Consider the following 21,726-nt stretch of genomic DNA (forward strand, 5'->3'; position numbering starts at 1 on the left):
GTAGTTTTTCTATATCAATACCCTTGCTGTACATTTCACCTAAAGCTGCAGAGAAACACCATTGCACCTCGTGCCATCAAACATGACAGTCAGTAAAAACAGGCTCATTATCCTTTTAACACCCTACTACCTCTCGTCTCACATCGTGGTTTGCTTTATGCTGTTATGTTCTGGTATGACGTTGCAGACCTCATGGTTTCCAAAGAAGCCTTTTGATGCAGGAGACACAACACTTGTAGCAAAGGCGGGTCATGCAGATTTAAGGTCGGCTCATTCTTATGGGGCGAAATGTTGAATGTGTGTGGCTTTGAGAGATTAGCTTCAGTCAGCTGAAATTATCCTAACTGAATAGAGGTGTGGGTCACCATGGACTACAATCATGGCTGCTACTGCCAGACACCAGAATAAGGTGGCTGTTAAGAGGTGTAGTTCAGTGGGGGATGCTGGGAAATGGCACTTGTGGGAGACTTTGCCTCCAGCCCTGTCTACCTGTGTACTGTGAATAAGGAGAATAATAAGGACTAATATGTGCAGAGAGCATAAAACATCATACTTTTACTAAATGTGGGAATAAAATGGATTTTTATAATATATCTATAAATATGCATCACAGGCATGACTGTGTCTGCATCTTTGTGTATAAACAGATGTACACTTACATATGCATATCATACAACATTTGAAAGTGGGTTGGAAATAATCACATAATATACAACACATATTAAGCTCTAACAACTTCAGAGGGCATGGTGAATGCAGAGATTTTTGACGTGCCTCGGTGCGCAGATTTACATTCAGTTTGTGGTTTGGGATCAAACCATTAACGCTATCTCAAGGCTGTTACAGAACTCTGAATAAACCACAGCATCTTACGCAATCTCATTGCCTCTTTGGGTTATTTGCTGCAGGGCAACACAAACACCCAAACACACGGTGGCAGAGGGACAGCTCACGAAAAAAAACACGCACAGACACATCCTCTAACTCTCACTGCACCCATCTTTTCTGATGAATGGGGAGACCAAAGATAAGGGATTTAAACAAAACAAAACCCAACTCAACAAACAACAACTTAAAAGCAAACCAACCGAAATAATCAAATCGTGGTGACAGTACAGGAGTGGTTGGGCAAATAAGTGCACGAGGGGATTGTCTTCACTTTAGGTCCAGGACATCCTCTTCGAAGGATGTGGAGAGGGCGAATGCGCTGGCGAGAGGTGGACTCTCGGCTCGCAACACCACCTTCTCTGGCTCGGCCTCTGAACTTGACGAACAATGAACATCCAGGTCTGCTTCAATGGACTCTGAAGCTAACCTGCTGTGCACAGACACATATGAATCAAGCTCAAATGACAGTGTTTTGAGTGGTGGTTAAATATACAATGCTACTGTTGAATCTGTCACCTGTCACTGTTTGTTGATGTTAGTGCTCGTGCTTTGGGCTCTTCCTCAGTGTTCTTCTTGCTCATCTTCCTCTGTTTGACTGTCCCACTGTCTGATTTCCCACTTGGCTCCTCTGTCAAGCCTTTTGTTGGTATGAGATGACAGAAAATGGAGTTGGAGGAATAATTCAGTATTTTGGGATACACTTTTTCATTTTCTTGCAGATAGATAGGTTAGAGGATTGATGGCACAGTCATAAGTCTACTGCCAGCAGCTGGGAAAAGGGGGAAACACCTAAAGTTATCTTGTTTGTTTAATCTGTAAAAATACAGAATTAACTCCCTGTGGTTTCACACAGACTTAAAGAGCTATAGTGGTGTTGATAATGGTGATTTGATTCTTGATCTTTAGACACAGCCAAGCTAGCTCTTTCCCCCTGTTTCCAGTCTTTATGCTAAGCCAACTGGTTGATGGCTGTAGCTGCATATTTGATGAATAGATATGAGATTGGTATCCATCTTCTCATTTAACGCTGCACAAGAAAGTAAATAAACATCATTGTCAAAATGTCAAAGTGTTCTTCTCATTTAACGCTGCACAAGAAAGTAAATAAACATCATTGTCAAAATGTCAAAGTGTTAATGCAGTTATTACATAACATTAACACAAAGTAACTTTGTTAAATAGTGTCTAAAACTTTTTACCCAGCAGCTCCTTCCGTGTGCGGCTGGCTATCTCTTTGATCTCCATGCGGGAAAGGGAAAGCGAGTGTGTGGCCGAGATAAGGGGAGTTGGGGGCACCATGGCTGGGGCCGGAGTCGTCAACACCTTGTTGACCAGAGGGGACTTGAGGGGTCTTTCAATGCTGCGGCCGACCAAGTTACACAGAGGGATCTTGAAGATGTGTTTACATGCCAATTCACCTACAAAGAGGAAGAGAGGGGTGGGATAAGGAGAGCAAGGCAGGTAAAGTCAGGAAATGACAAGAGAAGACATGAAACAAGATTTAAAAAATAGCAAAGATGGGAACAAAATGTCAGGAAGGATATAAAGGGGGAAGAATGTGTGGCAGTTAATGAGAAATGTATGAAACGCCATAATAATAACTGTGTTTTGCATGTTTTATCCATAAAATTCAGCAGGATATAAAGCATACTATATCTTTTCAGACTTTCCATGCAGCCTCTGAACATTTTGTTGCTGTCAGTTTATTCAATTTTCTCTCAGAATTACATTACTGTTGCCTGGTAATGCAGTAGCAAGACCATTTTTAGAGAAGTAGTTCGACATTTTTTGGGAAATACGCTTATTCTCGCTCCTGCAGAGAGTTAGATGAGAAGATTAATACTACTGTGAAGTAAAGCCAGCAGCCGGTTAACCTAGCTTGAACTGGAAGCAGTGGGAAACAGCTAGCCTGACTCAATCTAAGCTAAAAGTAACAAAATATGCCTACCAGCACCAATAAAGCTCACTAATGATCACTTTACATCTTATTTGTTTAACTTTTTACAAAAACCAAAGACTAAAAATGACAAGGTGCAGTTTTATGGAGGTGTTTTTAGGTATGTTGATAGGACAGAGCCATGCTAGCAGTTTTTAACTGTTAGGCTAAACTAAGTTCTATCTCCTTCTTACTTCATTTTCTTCTCTATCTATCACTCACAACATTTAATCTACAGTTTCGTGTACAAGGACACAAGACATGCAGACATGAGAGTGGTTTCTTATGTTACTTGTGTAATAAGCTTATTTTCCAAAATGTCAATCCATTCCTTTAAAACCATCTCACTGGTGCATTCAAAGGCTCTCTAACATTTGGCTGATTGAAGCATTGCTGTCATGTGCTGCTGTACTATTAGAAAATCACACTTACAACACAGGCAGCAAGCAAACATAGTGTAGATGTGTTTTAAACCACAGTCCTTGAATGCACCAGTTGAGAAAAATGTCACAATTCACAAAACAAATACAAAATGTTTATTGCGATGCATTTTCAGACTCAAGCAAGCAAGTTCAATTTGCAAGTAAATTTGAATGGAACATTAAAATGAATGATAAGTAGTGGCTGCGTTGAACATAAGAAATGGTTAAATAGTAACTTTAATGTAAAGTACATGTGAAAAGTAGGCTAGTTTATGCACTAAACCTTTTTTTGTGACCACATATAAAATCCCTCTCTCTCATTCACACGCACTCATATTAGCCTATAAATTAAAGAGTCTGGATGTTGACGGCCGATACAACAGAAACAGACCTCCATATTCAAATGAAGATATTAAAGTGAATCTTATTCACTGACGGGATATTAAAATGAATCATCCCTACTACAATGAGTTAATGTAATATAACTGTTCAGTTGTAGTCACTTACAGAAGGCTATCTTTTATTCAGCAGATGATATAAATGCTTAAAGTCTGTCTGGGACACATTAAATGGATGTTTGGAGTTTTTGAAATGGCACAATCTGCCCACAAAGCTGCAGCGTGCCAAACTGCAGTGCATGATTAAGCCATCAGGGAGCAGTATTGCAGCTCAGGCAGCCACACTGCTCCTGTGAGGCAGGCTGGTTGTGACATGGATGGGACTGAATCAATGTGGAGGATACGCTGCACAAAGAGGAACGTCTCATCTGAAATGTCAGAGGGTGAGAGGTGAGGAAAGAGCCACGGTGAAAAATAGAGGGTCACTGCTGATGTTTGACAGGTACACTATGTTAGTGTTGTTACAGATCCTGTCTCCTGTACCTGCGCTGTCATACAGCAAAAATGGCAATAAACCAAATGTGGAAAAGCATGCAGTTATTAGGAATATATACAATCACATAGATCAATATATTCCACATGCGTTTCTGGACCAGGGGAAGTGTCACACGATGAAAATATAAATATTAGGTGAGCTTTTAGCACTAATTGGAAATCAAATTCTCCAGAGGTGTTTTGCTGCAGGTCTTTAGTGTGTGTTTAAGCCAGTGGAGGTGGGTGGCGGCTGGCAGCCACATCAGTAACAGCATCTTGTTCACATTACTGATGCGATTACATCAGATGAAACCCTCCCCAAGGAGCAGATACGGCAGGCACATAGGCAGTTAGAGGATGGGATTTTTGTCAGCACCCTTCTTCAGCCCCCCTCCCTCTGCTGTCCATACCAACCCCCTCCCCTCCCTTCCCCTCCTTCACCCTCAGATTGTGGCACCACTGTTTGGACCACCACTTTGGATCGAAGAGAGGGCTGACAAAAGTCTCCATGGCGACAGTGCAATCTGTAAATCATGCTGCGGCAGACGTGTCTTCTCCTTCCCTCTTTCCCTTTTCTCCTTCCTTCTCTCCCAACCTCTTTCTTTGTACACAACCCCTCCCTTTCCTCCTCGCACTCATGCATACCTTTCCTGCGTCCTTTCCCCTGTAATTTTGAAACCCTCCGTCTTGATCGACACTATCTCCTCTGTCTCGTTCTTATACTCTGTGTATCACCTTTTTTTTCTTCTCCTTCATCTCATTCTCTCCTCATGCTAATGCTTTAATTAGTTAAGGCAGAAGGGGGATGGGGAAGACATAATGTTCACTTAACATTCAACCAACGTTCAAGTCAACATGCCGCTTGGAGCAGACAGGGTGATACACTCTGGGAGCACGTGCATGTTAGTGGGGCAGCGTTATGAGGACGAGTTGCGGGAGAATCCTGCAGTACCTTCGGCATCCTTAGACATGTACAGGGAAAGCTTGGTACCATAGGGGATCCGTATAGAATCTGAACCAGGGACGAAGAAGAGGGTTACACAAACTGAACACACACAGTACATACATTTAGGCACTCACACACACTCACACAGTAGGTTTTCGGTTAGGTGTACGACTCCCAGTGATGCAAAATCATCTACATATATAACCAGCTAAACAGGAAAGAAAATGAGAATCTTTGAGAGAAATGATTACCCCAAACCAATCTAAAAGCATAAAGCCAGTCCTCGGCTAATTGCAGCAGCGACAGCCAAACCTTCTTCCCTGTTAGCCTTAATGGGATCCGTAAATACCCACTCCCCTCAGCAAAAGAGGAAAAGACTGGAGCAGGAGAAACACAACCAGGACATTTTAATATTTATTTTCCTCAAGCCTTGTCCTTGGATGCATTTGAGGATGACTTTGTGTCCCTTTTAACAGCTAGAAAAGTCAAACTCTAATGAACACGGAGGAGTTGACATTGCCGTCATCCATCAATCTGTAGGCTCAGGCTGAGTGACAAACATTCATATTATTAACAACACTAACGACAGCCTTGCGTCACAAATGTACCCAATTTCAGACAGTTCTATCAATCTGGAAGAGGTCAACCTCGGGGGGGAAGGGAGGACTCTGAATGGTCAAATATACAATGAAAGATGGAAGAGGGGAGTGAAAGTAGGTTGGAGGGTGGAAGGGAGGGGCCTTTATTGATCCTCAATCATCCTTGAAAGCATTCTCTGCCTCTGAGGACACTTATTGTGTCCCTTGAATGGTGGAGGTGGGTGATTAGTCTTCCTTCCACATTGTAATTATTTAAAGGATCATAATGATGCTTTTTTGCATGTTTTAGCGCTTTAATCTCAAATTGCATACACATAACTACCTACCATTTTCTTTATCAACTGTTTTAAATTGAATTCCTACCTGATCTGACAGTTGGCTGCCCAAACGTAAGTATAGTGACAAGTAGTGGCCAAAGCCTGATAAAGCTTGTTCGTCTGTGCCAGTAGAGCTCCCATGTTGTCAAAAAAGATTATTAACACATCACGAACACAAGAACTGTAGCTCATTTTGAGTAAATCCCACGGACACCATCCTGCTGCAGTAAATAGCCACTAGAGAACAAAATGTATATTATTCCGCTGCTGAAAATAGTCCCCAATAAATACACTATTTACTCCTGTTTGAGCTAAAAACCACAGTGCCCAGCTGTTACTTCAAAGCTTCATTACTAAGCTTTAAAAAACTACATATTTATGTCCAAAGTTCACATTATCCTTTCAGCTTACACTTTTGTTTGTCTTCAGTTTATTTTCCAACAACTTAGCTCTTAAAAACATAGCACATCAGCAGTATACTCTTGGAAGTGGGGGCTCCCTGAACGCATCGGCAAGAAGAATTTTCAAACTGATCTGTACTTGAAATGACAAAATTTGTCAGTGACAATAAATGCAATGAATTCTGCACTGTTTCAATTTGCTGCAAGCTGATTTTCGTCGTGTATTAAACCAAATAGAAGAAAACGGCTGCAGTTAAGGCAGAAAACTAGCTCATCTTACTGTGTGCTTTGAAAAATGGTCTACTATAATGTTAACGCTGACAACATTTGTAGGTAAAATATTTAAAAACCATCAGTATGGTTATATTCAACTATGAATGGAGCCAACAGTGCAAGCATTTTAATATTTGACATAAAACTGTACGTTCTGTCAGTAAATACGTACAGTAATGAGCGGAGGATGATATAACAGTCATGGGAGAGATGTTTGCAATTAAATATCTCGCTCTAGAAAACTACACATGATTAAAGAGTGGGAAATTAACCCTAACCCTGGAGGAGAAAGGCAGCAGCTTCAATGAACCATTCTGCTGAGACAAGTTTATGCAAATGCTTCTCGAGCTCTTGTAGCGTTCAAAGTCAAACAGGTCTGTAGGCAACGCCGTCATTTTACAAACTTTTAATATCGAAGCAGTAATATCAACATCCTCCGGTGCTTTTCTTTGGGCGGGGCTTACCGTCACCGAGCGGCGACGGGAACACAGGCATCTCGTAGCCGGTGGGCGTCTGTGGGGAACTCTGGGAGCTGGTATCTCTCGAGCTGCAGTTGGAGGCTGAGCTCATTGGAGCCGACGAAACAAAATAGATGTCCGACTGTAGGTGGAAAAAAAGGGGGACGCAGAGAGTGAATGAGATCAATACAGGGAGACTGTGAACATGTGGAGATGCCAGAAAATATTAAGAGGGAAGGGCTGGAAAGGATAGAAGCAGAAGGTGAATAAAAAAAAATTGAATGGGGATAAAGGTAGAAAAAGTATTTGTTTTATGCCAGGTGCACTGTGGCCTATTTTAAATTATCCATGTGTATGAATTATGAGTGCATTATTGCTTTGTAGCCACACAGATCGCCAGCCATATTTCCCACTGGGGTAATAAAGATTGATTGAAATGAGAGCGCTGAGACAGCTACTTCTATAACGCAGAGTTGGGCCTCCTAATGCTGATAACACTCACCAGCTCAAGTGTGTGTGCTGTAGTGAAACCACATTTTTTGAGGGCACCAACATAATGTAAGTCTAATATCTAATTGCCTTAACTAAAGTTGTCTGTAATTCGTACTGACCCGTGAAGCAGACAACTGTAGCTCTGGGACCACTGCTGTGTACACGAGGTTGCCGTTGACCACCAGTCGGATCTCAATGGAGTCCGTTGTGAAGGCCAGGATGTAAGGAAACGCACAAACTGCAAAAACAACAAGAGCATATGATTAAAACCAGTAGCACATGATCAACAGAGGGCCAACCAAGATTTCACTGGGGGGACAATTATTGTTATTATTATTATTATTATTATTATAGAAAAAAAGATACAACTTTTTCAACTACCAGAATACTGAGCCTTTAGTGGTTTCATCCAGTGTCATTTTGAAATATCATCATTAGCTAATGCAGAAAAATGACAGCGACAATCATGTTGAACATCTCTCAGAGGGGCGTTAAACTCTCAACAAGGTGAGAGCAAAGACAGATCTCAAAAGTAGAAACAAAATTCTGTAAATTATAATAAGACTTGTGTGACTGGACCAAAACTAAATATGGAAATGACATTTATGTCCAATTTTGTCGTGACATTTATATCTCCTGTACCAGTTCTCAAAGTGGAGTCTGGGGACTTTGAGTGGGTTCCAGGGGGTCCCCAGCAAAAAGGGGAACACTTCATTTTCACTAATTCAATCCATAAGTAACACAATGACAGAATGTAAGAGTATTTCAGACATTGGTTTTATACACTTTTTGTAATAAAACCTGTAAGAGCAAAAATCAGATGGGGTACCCTTGGATAAAATCTTCTCAAATTTGTGTCCTTGACATGAAAACTTTTTCAAAGTTATACATTAACTGATGTTTTGGCCACTTGTTGGTACTGCAACAAGCTTTAAACACAAGGCTGACATTTAAGTCCAATATTCAACCCCCATTTAAGTTCTGTTTTTGGTCACCACAAACTCCTGAAATTAAATATCTCACTAATGTCGCTAACTTAAACTGTTCTTTGGTGCCGACAGGTCACGGTGGCGGGTTTATCAGAGCTCCAGCAGAATATTAGTTAGATAAGAGCGAGAGTGAGAGTCAGTTATTACAAATACATATCATTATTGGTTGTTTAAGTGTGTCTGAGTGTGTGTAAAAGGTAGGCATATTATAGGATTCACAGCAGCATAATATTATCAAAAGGTTGAGAGTTGAAGCTTTAGTGCCAACTGTGTTTGTTTTTCATCACCTTCTGCATAAATGATAATACACTCAAACACAGATACACACAGATGTACACAGATGCACACACACACACACACACACACACACACACACACACACACACACACACACACACACACACACACACACACACACACACACACACACACACACACACACAATGGCACAAATAATCACACAGGCCAATTGGATGCGTGTGGCCACACATGGTGTTTCCATGGCGACAGCAAGCTCCGGCCAGGCCAGCAGCATGGGTAGGGTGGGGCCCAAGCGGTGTTGCCATGGTAACCTACCAATAGCATTGGGCATCTGGTTCCAGCTGAAGTGGAAATCGGAGGTGTTGGACTGGATCATCGGTGTGGAGCCGTTAAACGGACAAACTTTCTTATAGTAACAAATATCTATAAAAGAGAAAGAGGACACAAGTTTAAAATGAAATGCTTCATTTTCTTCTGTTTACTGTTGGTTTTCTGTCTGTTTTGAACATGAATTGAAGGCAGCATTTTATTGAAACTAAATTAAAATTTAGGAGCTGTTTGTCCCTTTACCCAGACACATACAGAAGAAGACAAAAGCTAAAGTAGATTGCTACATTTTCAAAATCCCTTTGTGACTCTTAATATTCTGGAGCAGTCTGTGGGATGATTTTTTTTTGTTTTTTTTTCCAGTAAAAGGCACTGTGGCAGAGGAAGAACATTAAAGCTTCTCTTTGACAACAGAGACAGAGAGGTGAAACATTTGGAGTTAAAGGGAGACTCACAGTTGTAACACAACAGCAGACCTGCCTCCCCATCTTCATACACATCAATGGCTGCTACAAAATTTACCTGCAGGCAAAGACAAGTCGGTTTAGGAGAATCATTTCAACACCATCCAAAGGTCAGATATGAGTCACCGTTTTAACAAATAATGTCGGGTGATATATCCTGAAGGTACTGAGAAACCATTCAGACAATATAAAAGATACATTTCTACATTACATGAAAGCAAATTATAAAAAGAGAGTGTATGCGCATGCACAAGTGCCTCACCCTGTTGGCGTCTACGTGGTGTAGTCGGTAGGCATCTCCCGTGCTCTCATTGATCAGGTCAAACTGATGTTTGTAGGCCACACAGATCATATTATCATTCTCACCCGTCGGCCCGTCCACCAGCGCCATCACCACCGGCGGGTCACACAGACAGATCTCCTAATGGGTGGATATTACGCACAATTACTTTAGTTTAATGACTGTAATTTTTTGATTCATTTATTAATTGTTTTAGTTTATACAATGTCAGAGAATAGTGTTTTTTTGTTTTGTCCAATCAGTACCCTAGTAAACCCAAAGATATCTAATGTAATATAACATAAGGCAAAGAAAACTAGTGCTAGATCCAGTCAGTTTTTGGCATTTGTGATAAAAAAAAGACTGAATCACAAATTCTTTAAAAGTGAATTAACATTATATTAACCTATTGATTAATTGCCTCCCTCATGAAGTCATTTTTTCCACTCATGAATTTATTCTTTTATTCATTCATCTAGAGTGTGTCATACCCGTATATACTGAAACTCCTCCACCGGTGAGTCTGCTCCTGTGGCGATGGCGCTGAAGCCTTCAAAACGTTTCCTGGTGATGAGGAGGAGTTTGTTCCTGATGGCTGCTACTATCCTCAGCTCTGAGCCATGGTGGGTGTTGATAGAGTACAAATGACAGCCTGGGATAGAGATAGAGAGACATAGGTTTACCCTTTGTTTTAAAATGCATTTAAAAAAAAAAATTTTGGTCAGGCAAGGACCAGATTTGTTTTTATTACAGGCTAAAGAGTCAACAGTCAACACAAAAATGTTTCAGTAACTAGTATATGTGTGTATCGGCTATTCCAATACAGTCAGTAACTAGTATATGTGTGTATCGGCTATTCCAATACAGTCAGTAACTAGTATATGTGTGTATCGGCTATTCCAATAGAGTCAGTAACTAGTATATGTGTGTATCGGCTATTCCAATACAGTCAGCAACTAGTATATGTGTGTATCGGCTATTCCAATACAGTCAGCAACTAGTATATGTGTGTATCGGCTATTCCAATACAGTCAGCAACTAGTATATGTGTGTATCGGCTATTCCAATACAGTCAGTAACTAGTATATGTGTGTATCGGCTATTCCAATACAGTGTAAACGGGGTCATATAGTACATTGAACATGTGCTGTGCTGTTCCCCGGGATGACCCCACAGATCAATGCATACAGCAGAGACAGCTGGCATGACACCAGCAGCAGTTCAAAGACTGCATGTTCAAAAATGACATTTACAAAGGTCACGTCATGATATTCTCTTTTAGGATTGAAACTGTTCTGATCCTATCGAGCACAATTTGCACTAGATTATAAAACTTGAAGGTAACTAGTCTTGATTATTTTTAACACACTAATTTTGTAGTACAACACATTATTAAAAACGACACCAGTGGTTTCCAAACCATTTTGGCTTTTGATGTCTTATAAAAAGCATTGTGTCTATCCAATATTTCACCAAAAATTCAAGTCAAAAAACTGAAAACAGATTTGTGTATTTGTTTTTTCTTCTTTCCTCTCCCATTAATCATTTCACGACCCCTCACATCTGCCTGCTGACCCTTTGGAGGGGCCTGACTCCTAGGTGAACCAGTAGACTAAACTAGCTAACTGTATATAAAGTAGTTCAAACTATTCAGAGGGACCAAACCACTACTTTTACTGCAATACTTAAACTACACTAACACTGATAATACTTATGAGTATTTTATGAGTATGTCTTCCACCATTTTTGAATGCGTCCTTTCTTGTCAATTATTAAAGTCAGGCTCCAAAAATAACGACTCCTGCAGGTTGGTGATAGCAACCAAGAGGTCTTTGATGAAGCAGTTTGGTGAAGCTCCTCGTCGTTGTGTGTTAGTGGAATAATCCATATCCTATTCGAAAGGTATTCACCTCTAATTTGATCTGAATTAAAAGACAATCTAGTTTCAAGCACCTTAATTAAGGAAGTGATGAAGTTTCGTTGCTTAGAGAGTATCATGATTAGATTCCAGTGTAGTATTTTCTTTATGGAGGAGTTTGTGCAGTACTTGTGCAACACTTGTCTATCATTGCATGTCTTGTGTAGTACCTTTAGTTTTCTCCAGTTTATTCTCCCGGCTGTCGCACTTGCCTCTGACCAGCTGCCTCTCCTCCAGGCTTCTCTTGAGCGTGCTCAGTCTGAACACGTAGAGGCGAGCGTCCTTCCCTGGAAACAAAGTGAAAGCCGCGCTTCAGTATTGCAGGAAGGTTACTCTTTATTTGCCATCTCGTTTTTAGCATCCTCCCACGGCCAGACAATGGCGTTGTACCGCAGGAGGATTACTAGAAGGCTTCTTAAAACTCTCTCAGAGGCTTTATCACAGCCCACACACAGTCATGACAAATGCTTGCGCTGCCATCACATAATCACTATCAAAACCGAGTCAACCCTGTTTGTCAATATTAGGGTTAGCTAATCATCTGCAGGGTAATTAATTACATGCTCTTCTGGCTGAAGCAAACATGAGACGCATCCTACAGCTGTTTGTTAGTACACAACGACTTCTTGTTTATCCTATTTGTGTGTGTGTGTGTGTGTGTGTGTGTGTGTGTGTGTGCGTGTGTGTGTGTGTGTATGTGTGTGTTTTTTAAATCTAGGTCTGTATGTTTCGTTTTTATCTGTTTGTCTGCTTGCATATCTGTCGGTCCTTTACAAGACCACTCCACTCTCCAAGTCAATCCGGTCTCATAGGATAAACAGACACACACACACACACACACACACACACACACACACAAACACACACACACACACACACACACACAAACACACAAACACACAAACACACAAAATGCAGACAGGGGTTGGTTCTCTATAGGTCAGCTTCCTTAGATCACAGCGAGAGATCAATGTGTTCACTGGACCAACAGAGGTGGAAAGGGTAAGTATGTACTCAACAACACAGAGAGAGCGATGACAGAGATGAAACAGAGAGCGAGGAAATGGAATAATGAGAAAAGAAGCTGTGCGGTAAATACTGTTCCGCCACAAAAGAAGGAGTGAATAAGGGAGGATGGTACCAAGGGGAAGCGGTATCTGTCATGCAGGGAGGGGCTGTTATGCAGCATCCTCCTCCTCCTTTTTTTCTCTTTGTGGTCTCAGCCTACCTTTGTCAGCCCTGGTGATAAGCAGGTCCTGAGGCTCGAGAACGTGCATCTGCTTCACCACCATAGTTTTGTCGAACACCTGCACTGGGGGCAAAGCTTGCGTCTCTGAAACACCACACATACATCACGGTTAGGGAAGAGAACTGGGTAAAATCTGACAAATAAGGTTGAAATATTTGCTAAAAAAAAAGAAAGAAGAAAAATCCTCTCAGCAAGAAACAGGAGGATCGATCTTGCGTGGCACTCACCAGCGTTGGACAAAGCTGGATCAGGGCCTGAAACACGGACAACATCATTATCATCATCATGTTAGCTGTCGACCTTGGCATTCTACTGAGTGCAGTATTGAATGGATATGGATGGGTGGCTTTATTTTAGAGGGCATAAGGAAATATCGATTAGGATGACCTCACCATCCAGCAGCATGACCCCCGCTGCCTCTGTAGCAGCCAGCATAGACTGACCCCAGGAGTCAGCACACACAATCTCATAGGGGAATGTGCTGCAGAACAACTGGGACTCCCATGGCTGCAGATACAAACATGTATGTAAGTACACACAGAGACAAGAATATTGGAATTAATATCCAACTGCTTTGTCAATCAATATAATACTCGATTCCAGATTATGACCTACATATTGCAAAATCCAATAGAGTATATCATCCAATTATAGTTCACTGCAGCTAAATTGGCATTGGTGTATATGTTTGTCAATAAGTAACAAGAAATTGCCTTACAGAGATGTCAAAGAAATGTTTGAGGTAATTTAGAAACAGTGTTTGCTTTATACGTCCTGGTCAATTCATATATTGATTCCAAAATGTATATTAAAAAAATTAAAGGATCTTCATCAAGAATTATTCTTTCATGTTATGTGTTAATGTAAAAAATATTAATATTGGCAGAGATATTGCTGACAGATATTTTAAATCAGATTTTAATAATAAAAACTCACTTGTTTTAAGAAAATAAGAATTTAGGATCAGGAATAGATTAAATGATGTCAGATGAAGATTTGACAGTCTCAAAGTAAGCACTCACTTCTTTTCGGCACAGGCCTGTGGTAACAAGGCTGGTCGGGGCGTCTCCTCTTACGATGGTCTTCAGCTTCAAAGCCTGGAGAGCACGAGAGACATGTGAATTCAGTAAACTCTGGCTTGACTTCATTACCGGTATATATGTAGCAACGTCTTCAAATAAATAATGTGCTTGATATTTTAACAATACATGGACAGGAGCTGTTGGCATGTGCCTGTGAATAATACATATTAATGCACTACAATGACAGAAGTGTTTTGAGCCTTGTATGCACCTTGTATTCCATCACTGATATTTAACCAGCCTGCCATTCTTGTTTCCTTGTTTCCATGCTTATTTAGGTACAGAGCACTGTGGCAGACAGCTCACAATAGTGGAAATGATCTATACAAGCAAGATGCATAGTCCAACAGTAAAAAAGTGTCTTAATAAATAGGTGTAATTGCTTCAAAATGTATACAGAGGACAGTTTTTGAAAAAGAACTGCAACAATCAAAACAGCAACCATCTAATCAGAGTGACAATTGTAAATCCGAGCTGCACAGTCAGCCGTTTCCATTTACATAAACGCATAAACAGGCAATCTGGAGATAATGAAATCAATACCGACCAACAGAACAATGGCTTGGCAGCGCTGTTGTACTCTGCCATCCATGACAAAATATCCATAAAAAAATACATAATCATACCTACAAGAACATGAAATCATTGTGTATAATGGGCATAACACATTGAGTTAATATACAGAGTCAGTTGAGTTGAGGACAAATGCCTTGTCTATACCAAAGTGGATAATCAATGACTCAACATGTCTACCTTACTCTGTTTTCATGCTTTACAGCACAATGTGTCGATGCCTCCGCTTTGTGTTTATGAGCATAGAATGAGCAAGACGAGAGGAAACATGGTGCAAAACACAAACAGTAACCGAGAACAAGGCTTAGTGCAAGCAGTTAGCAAACAAAGGAGACAAGAGAGATAGGATCGCTTACTGTCGGAGCATAAACATGTATATTTACACCCAATTTTTTTTAAAAAGGCACTGAATTTTCTGACCCAATTTCCTCTGGCAACCACATTGCATGACTGTGAAGATAAAAGGACTAGAAAGAACAACTTCTGACTCACAGACACTTCTTTTCATTTTTATCAACCTTAAATCAGTCAATTTAGAGGAATCACGCTCTCCCTGGAGGTTCAACACCAAATGCTCTAAATACTCAGTTAAAGTGGAAGCTGTCTGAAGTATTGTTAGGTATATCAGCTCATAACAGGACAGGCATCTGCCCAAAAAACATCGCCTTCATTTTGACACCAATCATTTCAAAAACACCAGACGTCCTCTGCATTCAGCACCACGGACAGTGTTTTTCTTCCATGTGTTTTAAGAGGTTTTTTGTTCCCGTATAATTAAAGTTACGTCAGCATCTACCACAGAGGTGTAATAATGATTACATCAGACCGATAATGACTACTGGGCTCAGAGGCATGTTTTTTATTATTCTATCCTTATCCTCTTGGAAGCAGGTGTCCACTTCAACTCAGATATCCACTAAAAAAATAACAGCTCTTAAATAACTTTATCATAGCACAAAGAGTCACAGATCTTCCTAACAAATGAGAGACACTAGTTTTCACTAGTTTTCTTCTTCAGCAGCTTCTTCTATAGCCGCAGTTTCTCTATTTGGTTCATCGTGGTGTCAAAATTGCACTACAGTTGAAAAATGCACCGGCGCTGGTAGAGGAGTGCAGCAGTGAGTGCACATGAGGCTCATAAACAATGAACTGCTTTCCGGCATGGACAGAAAATCCATCTCAGGTGTCTCACTGTGAATTAAGCCCCTGATTTTAACTCCACTCTTAAGCGTTCTCCACAATAGAACCACATCAGACCCTGGATCACCTCTTCTATGCATGAGATGAAATAAGTCTTCATAAGTCTTTCAATCTACATTTAACAGCCAAACATTTTCCAGTATAAGTGGGTTAATGTATTAATTCTCACTGTGATGTGATGTGCAGTAGCTTATGTACATATTATTTGTATACTTTTATACTTTTTCTGTTTTTTTTACACCAACTGACTTCGCAGATCTTGTTGGATATTGAAGATAAGATAAATGTTAATATTCTGAGTGATATTTGACTGACAAGATAATGCAGTACACTTGTGCAAAAAGTGCTGCACACAGCTGCAAACACAAGATACATGGCAATACATAAACAACAGGACAATGCAGTGGTGTACTAGTGCAAAAATGTACTTTCATGTAGATATTTGCAGAAAGTAAAACAAACATAGCTCCTTCTTCAATTCCTGTTTTTTTTCTGAAATTGTCCATGTTTTTGCACAGGTTGTTTTTGTGTCACACACTTATTGTCTTCCGTGTGATTTGTCAAAACTCTGCTTAAACATACCGTTCCTGACTCATTTCCACCTTTGTCACTGATCTCAATTGTGTCAAAGAATCAGAGTTTAATTAACCAGGAATTGAATACTGACAAACCAATTAAATGATACAGCAATGACATGCATAGCACATTAAAGTGGTTGGGAGAGGATATTAATTTACAAGCTGAGGCAATTATGTAATGTGAATATGAATTTTTATAAACGTACATATAAAATGATATTCCTGACCAGTTACAGTGTTACAGGCACTGATATTATGCTCAGAAAATAATCACCATCATTTGTGCATCTATCTTAATAATCAGATGTGCTTGCCCGACATGTATTTACTGTATTTGTCAGTGTTTTTATCTCATCGCTGCAGAGCTCTGGTTGTTGGGTGTTCGTGTATTTGCATGTTTGTATGTGGGTGTTTAATATTTCTTTACCTGCCCTATTCTGACAAATTCAGCTTGCCGTGCCTCCTCTTTCTTACGCGCTGACTTTGGAGACTCTGGCAACACGTCGCTGAAGGACCGCCGGTTTAACATGTTCTGGGGAGAAAAAGGAACCTGCACATGGAACACCAAAATGTAGCACGCACACACACATGCACACACACACACATACACGTATACGCATGTACACATGAAGGGGAAAAAGAAAGCAGAGAGGGGGTCTTAGAAAGATTGACCCTGGCAGGGGGTGAGAACAGCAGCAGAGAACTGAGTCGTGTTAGGAGCAACAATAGAAAGAGGGGAGAAAAAAACAAGAGTACTGAGAACAAAAGTGATGTGAGGAGAGAGAGCCCTGCTGAGAAAGTCAGCATTGCAGCAGTATCCAGCCTGTGTGGTGCAGTATGCAGAGGCAGACTGGGGGCTGCAGTGGAATACAGCAGAACGCAAGTCAGCAGGCACGACAGTTGCTGCCAGTGACTGAAGTGACAACGGGGACAGGACAGCTTGGATGACGGAGAAGTACATCCATCCAAGAATAGGCAAGAACAGATCTCTAGACCAGATTGACGGTCAGGAAAGCAGCTGTACCTTGTGCAGGTCAGGCATGAGGTCTTGGTAGAGCGAGCGGATCAACATGTCAAGGGTCCGCTGACGCTTCTGGGCAAACGTTGGCGTCTCCAGTGTGGCTTTCTCTCCATTGATTACTGCAGGAAGCAAGAAAGATCTGATTAGGAACAAAACAGATGACGCATACATTCTGGCCATATTCTGATGCTGTTTTTTTCGTTTTTGTCTTACATTTGACTAATAAAAAGTCCCTGAATTCTTGGTGATCAGTAAATACAGATGGAGATGGGAGAGGGGGTCCAAATAGTGGAACGCTCTCCTCTGAGAATATCTTCAACCTGTGACAGAGAACAGAAATACTTACAATGGATGGATGTATAGCTGATACAACTATAGTCAACTTTATTAAATCAAGGACATCATAGAAACTTTAAAGAAGACTTTATGATCTGGGGCTGGAGCAACATAAACCACAGCATTAACCAAAGCCACTCACCTGTAACTGTCATTCTGGCTATTATACCTAACTAATGCAAAAATATCTGGAGGTGAACGTAAAGGAAAACACTGATTATGAATGACACACAGTGGCAATCCACACATCTTCAGTCTTAAAGGGCTGATTTGACATCTCTCTCGTCACTGACTACCACGTGAAGGATACGGGTGAAGTGCGATCGAATCATGGAAGGTTTGAAGGACGACGACGCATCATCGCCTTCCTGGAATACTATGGTAACAATGTCATTTCCAATGTGCCTCTTCCTCTCCACCTGCCAGAAAGGACAGACCACAGAGACACAAAGATGAGGGAAACCCAACAACGTAACCTCTACACCCTGTGATTCACATGTGGAACAGAAACAAATTATAAACAAAACACTGACATATTATCACCTTCACACATCCAGCAGACACAGAGTAGAGTTGTGTTTCCATCGACCTGATAAATCTAAATCAAATATTTCTCCCCCTTTTAGTTCTCTTTGGTTTCCTCCAGCTCTTGAGGGAAATATGTGGCTCTTTAGCTGCTCTTTGCTTCACAGCCTTCACAAACTAGTTGCTAACTTGGTCTGTCAGCTGTTTGCTGTTGGGCATATAGTGTCCAGAGGGTTTATCAGAGCTTATTTAGCTCAATACATCTCCCTGTTGCTAGAAAACACTCATGAGAGAGCTGAGACTGAACCAAAACAGCAAAGTTGTGGGGTGTGAAATCAAAACTATTAGCCGAAAGATGCTAAAAAGCTCCTCAGAGTTGAGGGGAATAGCAGACCCGGGTGATAATTCTCAGTGGGTCCATCTGGTGTGGCAGAGGGTTTCATTCTGACATCAAAAACATCTCCCATGCTCAACACCATAAATACTTTAGGAAGCAGTGATAATTTCACCTCTTTGATCTCAAAACTTCAGAGGCAGCAACATCAATATTGCATTCACTCCTGTCTCACCTGCTTGTTTCACCATCTCTATTTTGCTATTTTTATGATATTCCTTTTGTCACCTACCTCCCCAACTTAATACTGTATATGTTTCTCTTTTAATGTCCTTTTATCTTTCTGGATGTTTAATTTAGATTTTAACATCTCAACAAATGGATGATTCCTACTGATTTTGGTGACTTGCCCGACCATGTGGCTTGCTGAACCATCTAGTCATAATTGACCCATGTTCAACGCTTTAGTTCATGAGAAGGTATTTGCAAAACTAAATAATGAAAACCAAATTCTCCTGGTCCTCAAAGGGTGATTGATTGGTGGACCGCCCCGCCCCCATATTTTAAACACTGTGAGCTTTTTCCATGGCAATGTACAGGCCAAAATATTGATTTTGTACACAACCTATTACATTATCTAAGAAGCAGGTCAACATTTTTAGGATGCTGTCTTTACAATCACATTTTGTCAAATGCATTTCTTGTCACTCAGGTGGATGGGAGATGAGAGACAGGCCAGCAGCCACACTCAGTACCAGCACAGAGTGTTTCTTACTATTGATCGCCAGAATGTATTATTATTATTTTTTATCAGAACAAGAAATCCAATTATGTGTCAGACCTGCCAGCACCTGTGCTTTAAATCATGACCGCTGCTATTGGCATTATAGAATGGAGCTCTACAGTGAGGTAATAATGTAATTTCTTCTCCTTTTCTTTCTAAAGTGACCATATTTTTGCAAAGTTGGCTTCGATTGTACAGGTTTCCTATCAGTGTACTGTTGAAATGGGAGAGATAAAGACCTGTGACCAATGAGCATTTAAAGTTTCTGAAACTTCTGTAACACCAGCGCACCCAGAGTAGTCTGATCTATGTGAGGAGCTGGTGGTGAAAAGTGAAGGTGAAAGAGGTGCAATGTATGCAAGAAGTGCAGAAACAGAGCGAGGCAGAGAAAGACTGGACTGAAACAAAAGGAGAGTAGACAGGAAGAAATATTTATCAAGATTAGACTGCATATCTCTCTCTCTCTCTAATTTTCTACATTCCACATTGTTCTCTGTCGCTTTTAGATGAGTCAACATTAGGCTTGGACAGTATCACGGTATTACGGGCACATGAAGGCAGCATGTAATACCACCTCCGACCACTATGTGGGCTGCAATAAAACAGTGGCGCTGTCGCTCGTTGACACCGCGGAAGTAAAGACTGCAGAAAAAGTCATTCAACCTTTCTAACTTTCCTGAAACTTTAGCGAAAATATTAGTTAATCGTGTCTTGATATGTTTGTGGTGACTGAAACCCACTCGAATTATCTTTGTTTAATCTGATATTCATCCTGTAGCCTTCAGTAACTTTGTTCCTGACATGTATTCAGCCGTTTCTCCACTGTGGTACCTGATGAAAAGGTAAGACTCATGGTAATTGTTTTCTCTATTAAGTTTTGTCTTGTTCCTCTACCTAGCGCTAATTTTTAAAATGCAGATACCGTCATATTATTGTGTAAAATGTCAGGACGGCATGAAAAGATATATACCGCTCAAGCCTAATCAACATTTAACGAGACAATAACTGTGTACAAAATCACTCCCTTCTTTCACTACTCCATGTAGACATTAAATAGTTTGCTCAATAGTGAGCAGCAAATCAAGATTTCTGACTACCTACCTTTTGTGTCACCCTCAACATTCAGACACTCTAATAAAATGATAGAGGTTAAATGTGGGTACACCATCTAATAAATAGGGGGTTATTTTGGACTAGCCTAAGAAGCTACAGCCATGGTAGCAGCTCTGTGCCACATATAATATTTACTATCTTAGTTTAGTAAGTTTAAAGGAGTTAGCATCCTAATATCTGCATTAAAACAGAGCTCTACACCTAAGGGAGATTAGTTTTAAAGGTAGTGAGATCCAGACCTGATGATGGTGCAAGAGAAAAAGTTGCAAGTCGTCCTGTGTGCAGTACTAAACTGCACCACAATGCACCATCATTGTTGATAATACTTCAGGTTGGATGGAGCAAAGACAGACAGACAGACAGACTGCATGACTAAAAATGCACAATGACACATGCAGACACACACCTGCTGTTTGTTCTCTTTAGAGTAGGGTAACATGGTGGACACGTGGAACATGAGCTCATGGCCCTGATACACTGTGTAGATGGACTTTATTCCTGTAGTGTCATCTGCAAAGAAAAAGAGAACAGAACAGAACAAGACAATAAGAAATCTTTGGCGTATTTGAAGATCTTATCTTAGTGATACTATACTTCCAATACGAGCGTGGACATCAAAAGAGATTTTGTTTGCTGTAAGTGTTCCTCCTGTTTATACTAGCTGTGAACAAACCACTTTAAAACGTGATTCTTGTACCACTCAATGTACTATAAGTGATGGGGGACAAAATTCTCAATCTTTGTTGTATGTGAAAGTGAAATTCAAAATGTATCTTCCCCAATTAGTCTTTTTTGTACGATATTCCCCATTGAACTGAACTGCAGCGGTAGGGATAGTTCTCAAAAAGGGAATTTCGTACCAAAAACACTAACTTAACAGATACAGTTACTAGATACCTGCTTATCTAGACAAGCTCAATCATCTAAAGCCTCATGTCAACTTTAGCTGAACTTATATTGAAATCACATTAGGAAAGGATTGTGCTATACTGCCAGGAAGGAATTACAGTGACCAACAACGCACATTTGGACATGTAAAGATGAATATAATATATCATAAAATGTGATTCAGCAAACGTGAACTCTCT

The 21,726-nt window shown here is 40.5% G+C and overlaps 1 protein-coding gene across 1 annotated transcript in view; it reads right to left on the reverse strand.

Annotated features, from left to right (window-relative positions):
* Positions 1-1,155: 1,155 nt before the first annotated feature.
* Positions 1,156-21,726, reverse strand: part of garnl3 (GTPase activating Rap/RanGAP domain like 3) — a 68,038-nt gene continuing 47,467 nt past the window's right edge. The window contains exons 11-29 of the mRNA XM_053340081.1: positions 21,045-21,148; positions 18,193-18,301; positions 18,025-18,070; positions 17,760-17,866; positions 17,550-17,665; positions 16,953-17,057; positions 14,115-14,189; positions 13,485-13,599; positions 13,072-13,176; positions 12,014-12,130; positions 10,417-10,577; positions 9,908-10,066; positions 9,637-9,703; positions 9,170-9,277; positions 7,724-7,842; positions 7,119-7,254; positions 2,088-2,306; positions 1,437-1,525; positions 1,156-1,344 (exon numbers count right to left, since the gene is read on the reverse strand). Of these exons, the coding sequence (XP_053196056.1) occupies positions 1,156-1,344; positions 1,437-1,525; positions 2,088-2,306; positions 7,119-7,254; positions 7,724-7,842; positions 9,170-9,277; positions 9,637-9,703; positions 9,908-10,066; positions 10,417-10,577; positions 12,014-12,130; positions 13,072-13,176; positions 13,485-13,599; positions 14,115-14,189; positions 16,953-17,057; positions 17,550-17,665; positions 17,760-17,866; positions 18,025-18,070; positions 18,193-18,301; positions 21,045-21,148 (2,246 nt within the window). The remainder of the gene's footprint in view (positions 1,345-1,436; positions 1,526-2,087; positions 2,307-7,118; positions 7,255-7,723; positions 7,843-9,169; positions 9,278-9,636; positions 9,704-9,907; positions 10,067-10,416; positions 10,578-12,013; positions 12,131-13,071; positions 13,177-13,484; positions 13,600-14,114; positions 14,190-16,952; positions 17,058-17,549; positions 17,666-17,759; positions 17,867-18,024; positions 18,071-18,192; positions 18,302-21,044; positions 21,149-21,726) is intronic.

This window comes from Scomber japonicus, chromosome 19 (genome assembly GCF_027409825.1).
Source record: "Scomber japonicus isolate fScoJap1 chromosome 19, fScoJap1.pri, whole genome shotgun sequence".
Classification (NCBI taxonomy): domain Eukaryota; kingdom Metazoa; phylum Chordata; class Actinopteri; order Scombriformes; family Scombridae; genus Scomber; species Scomber japonicus.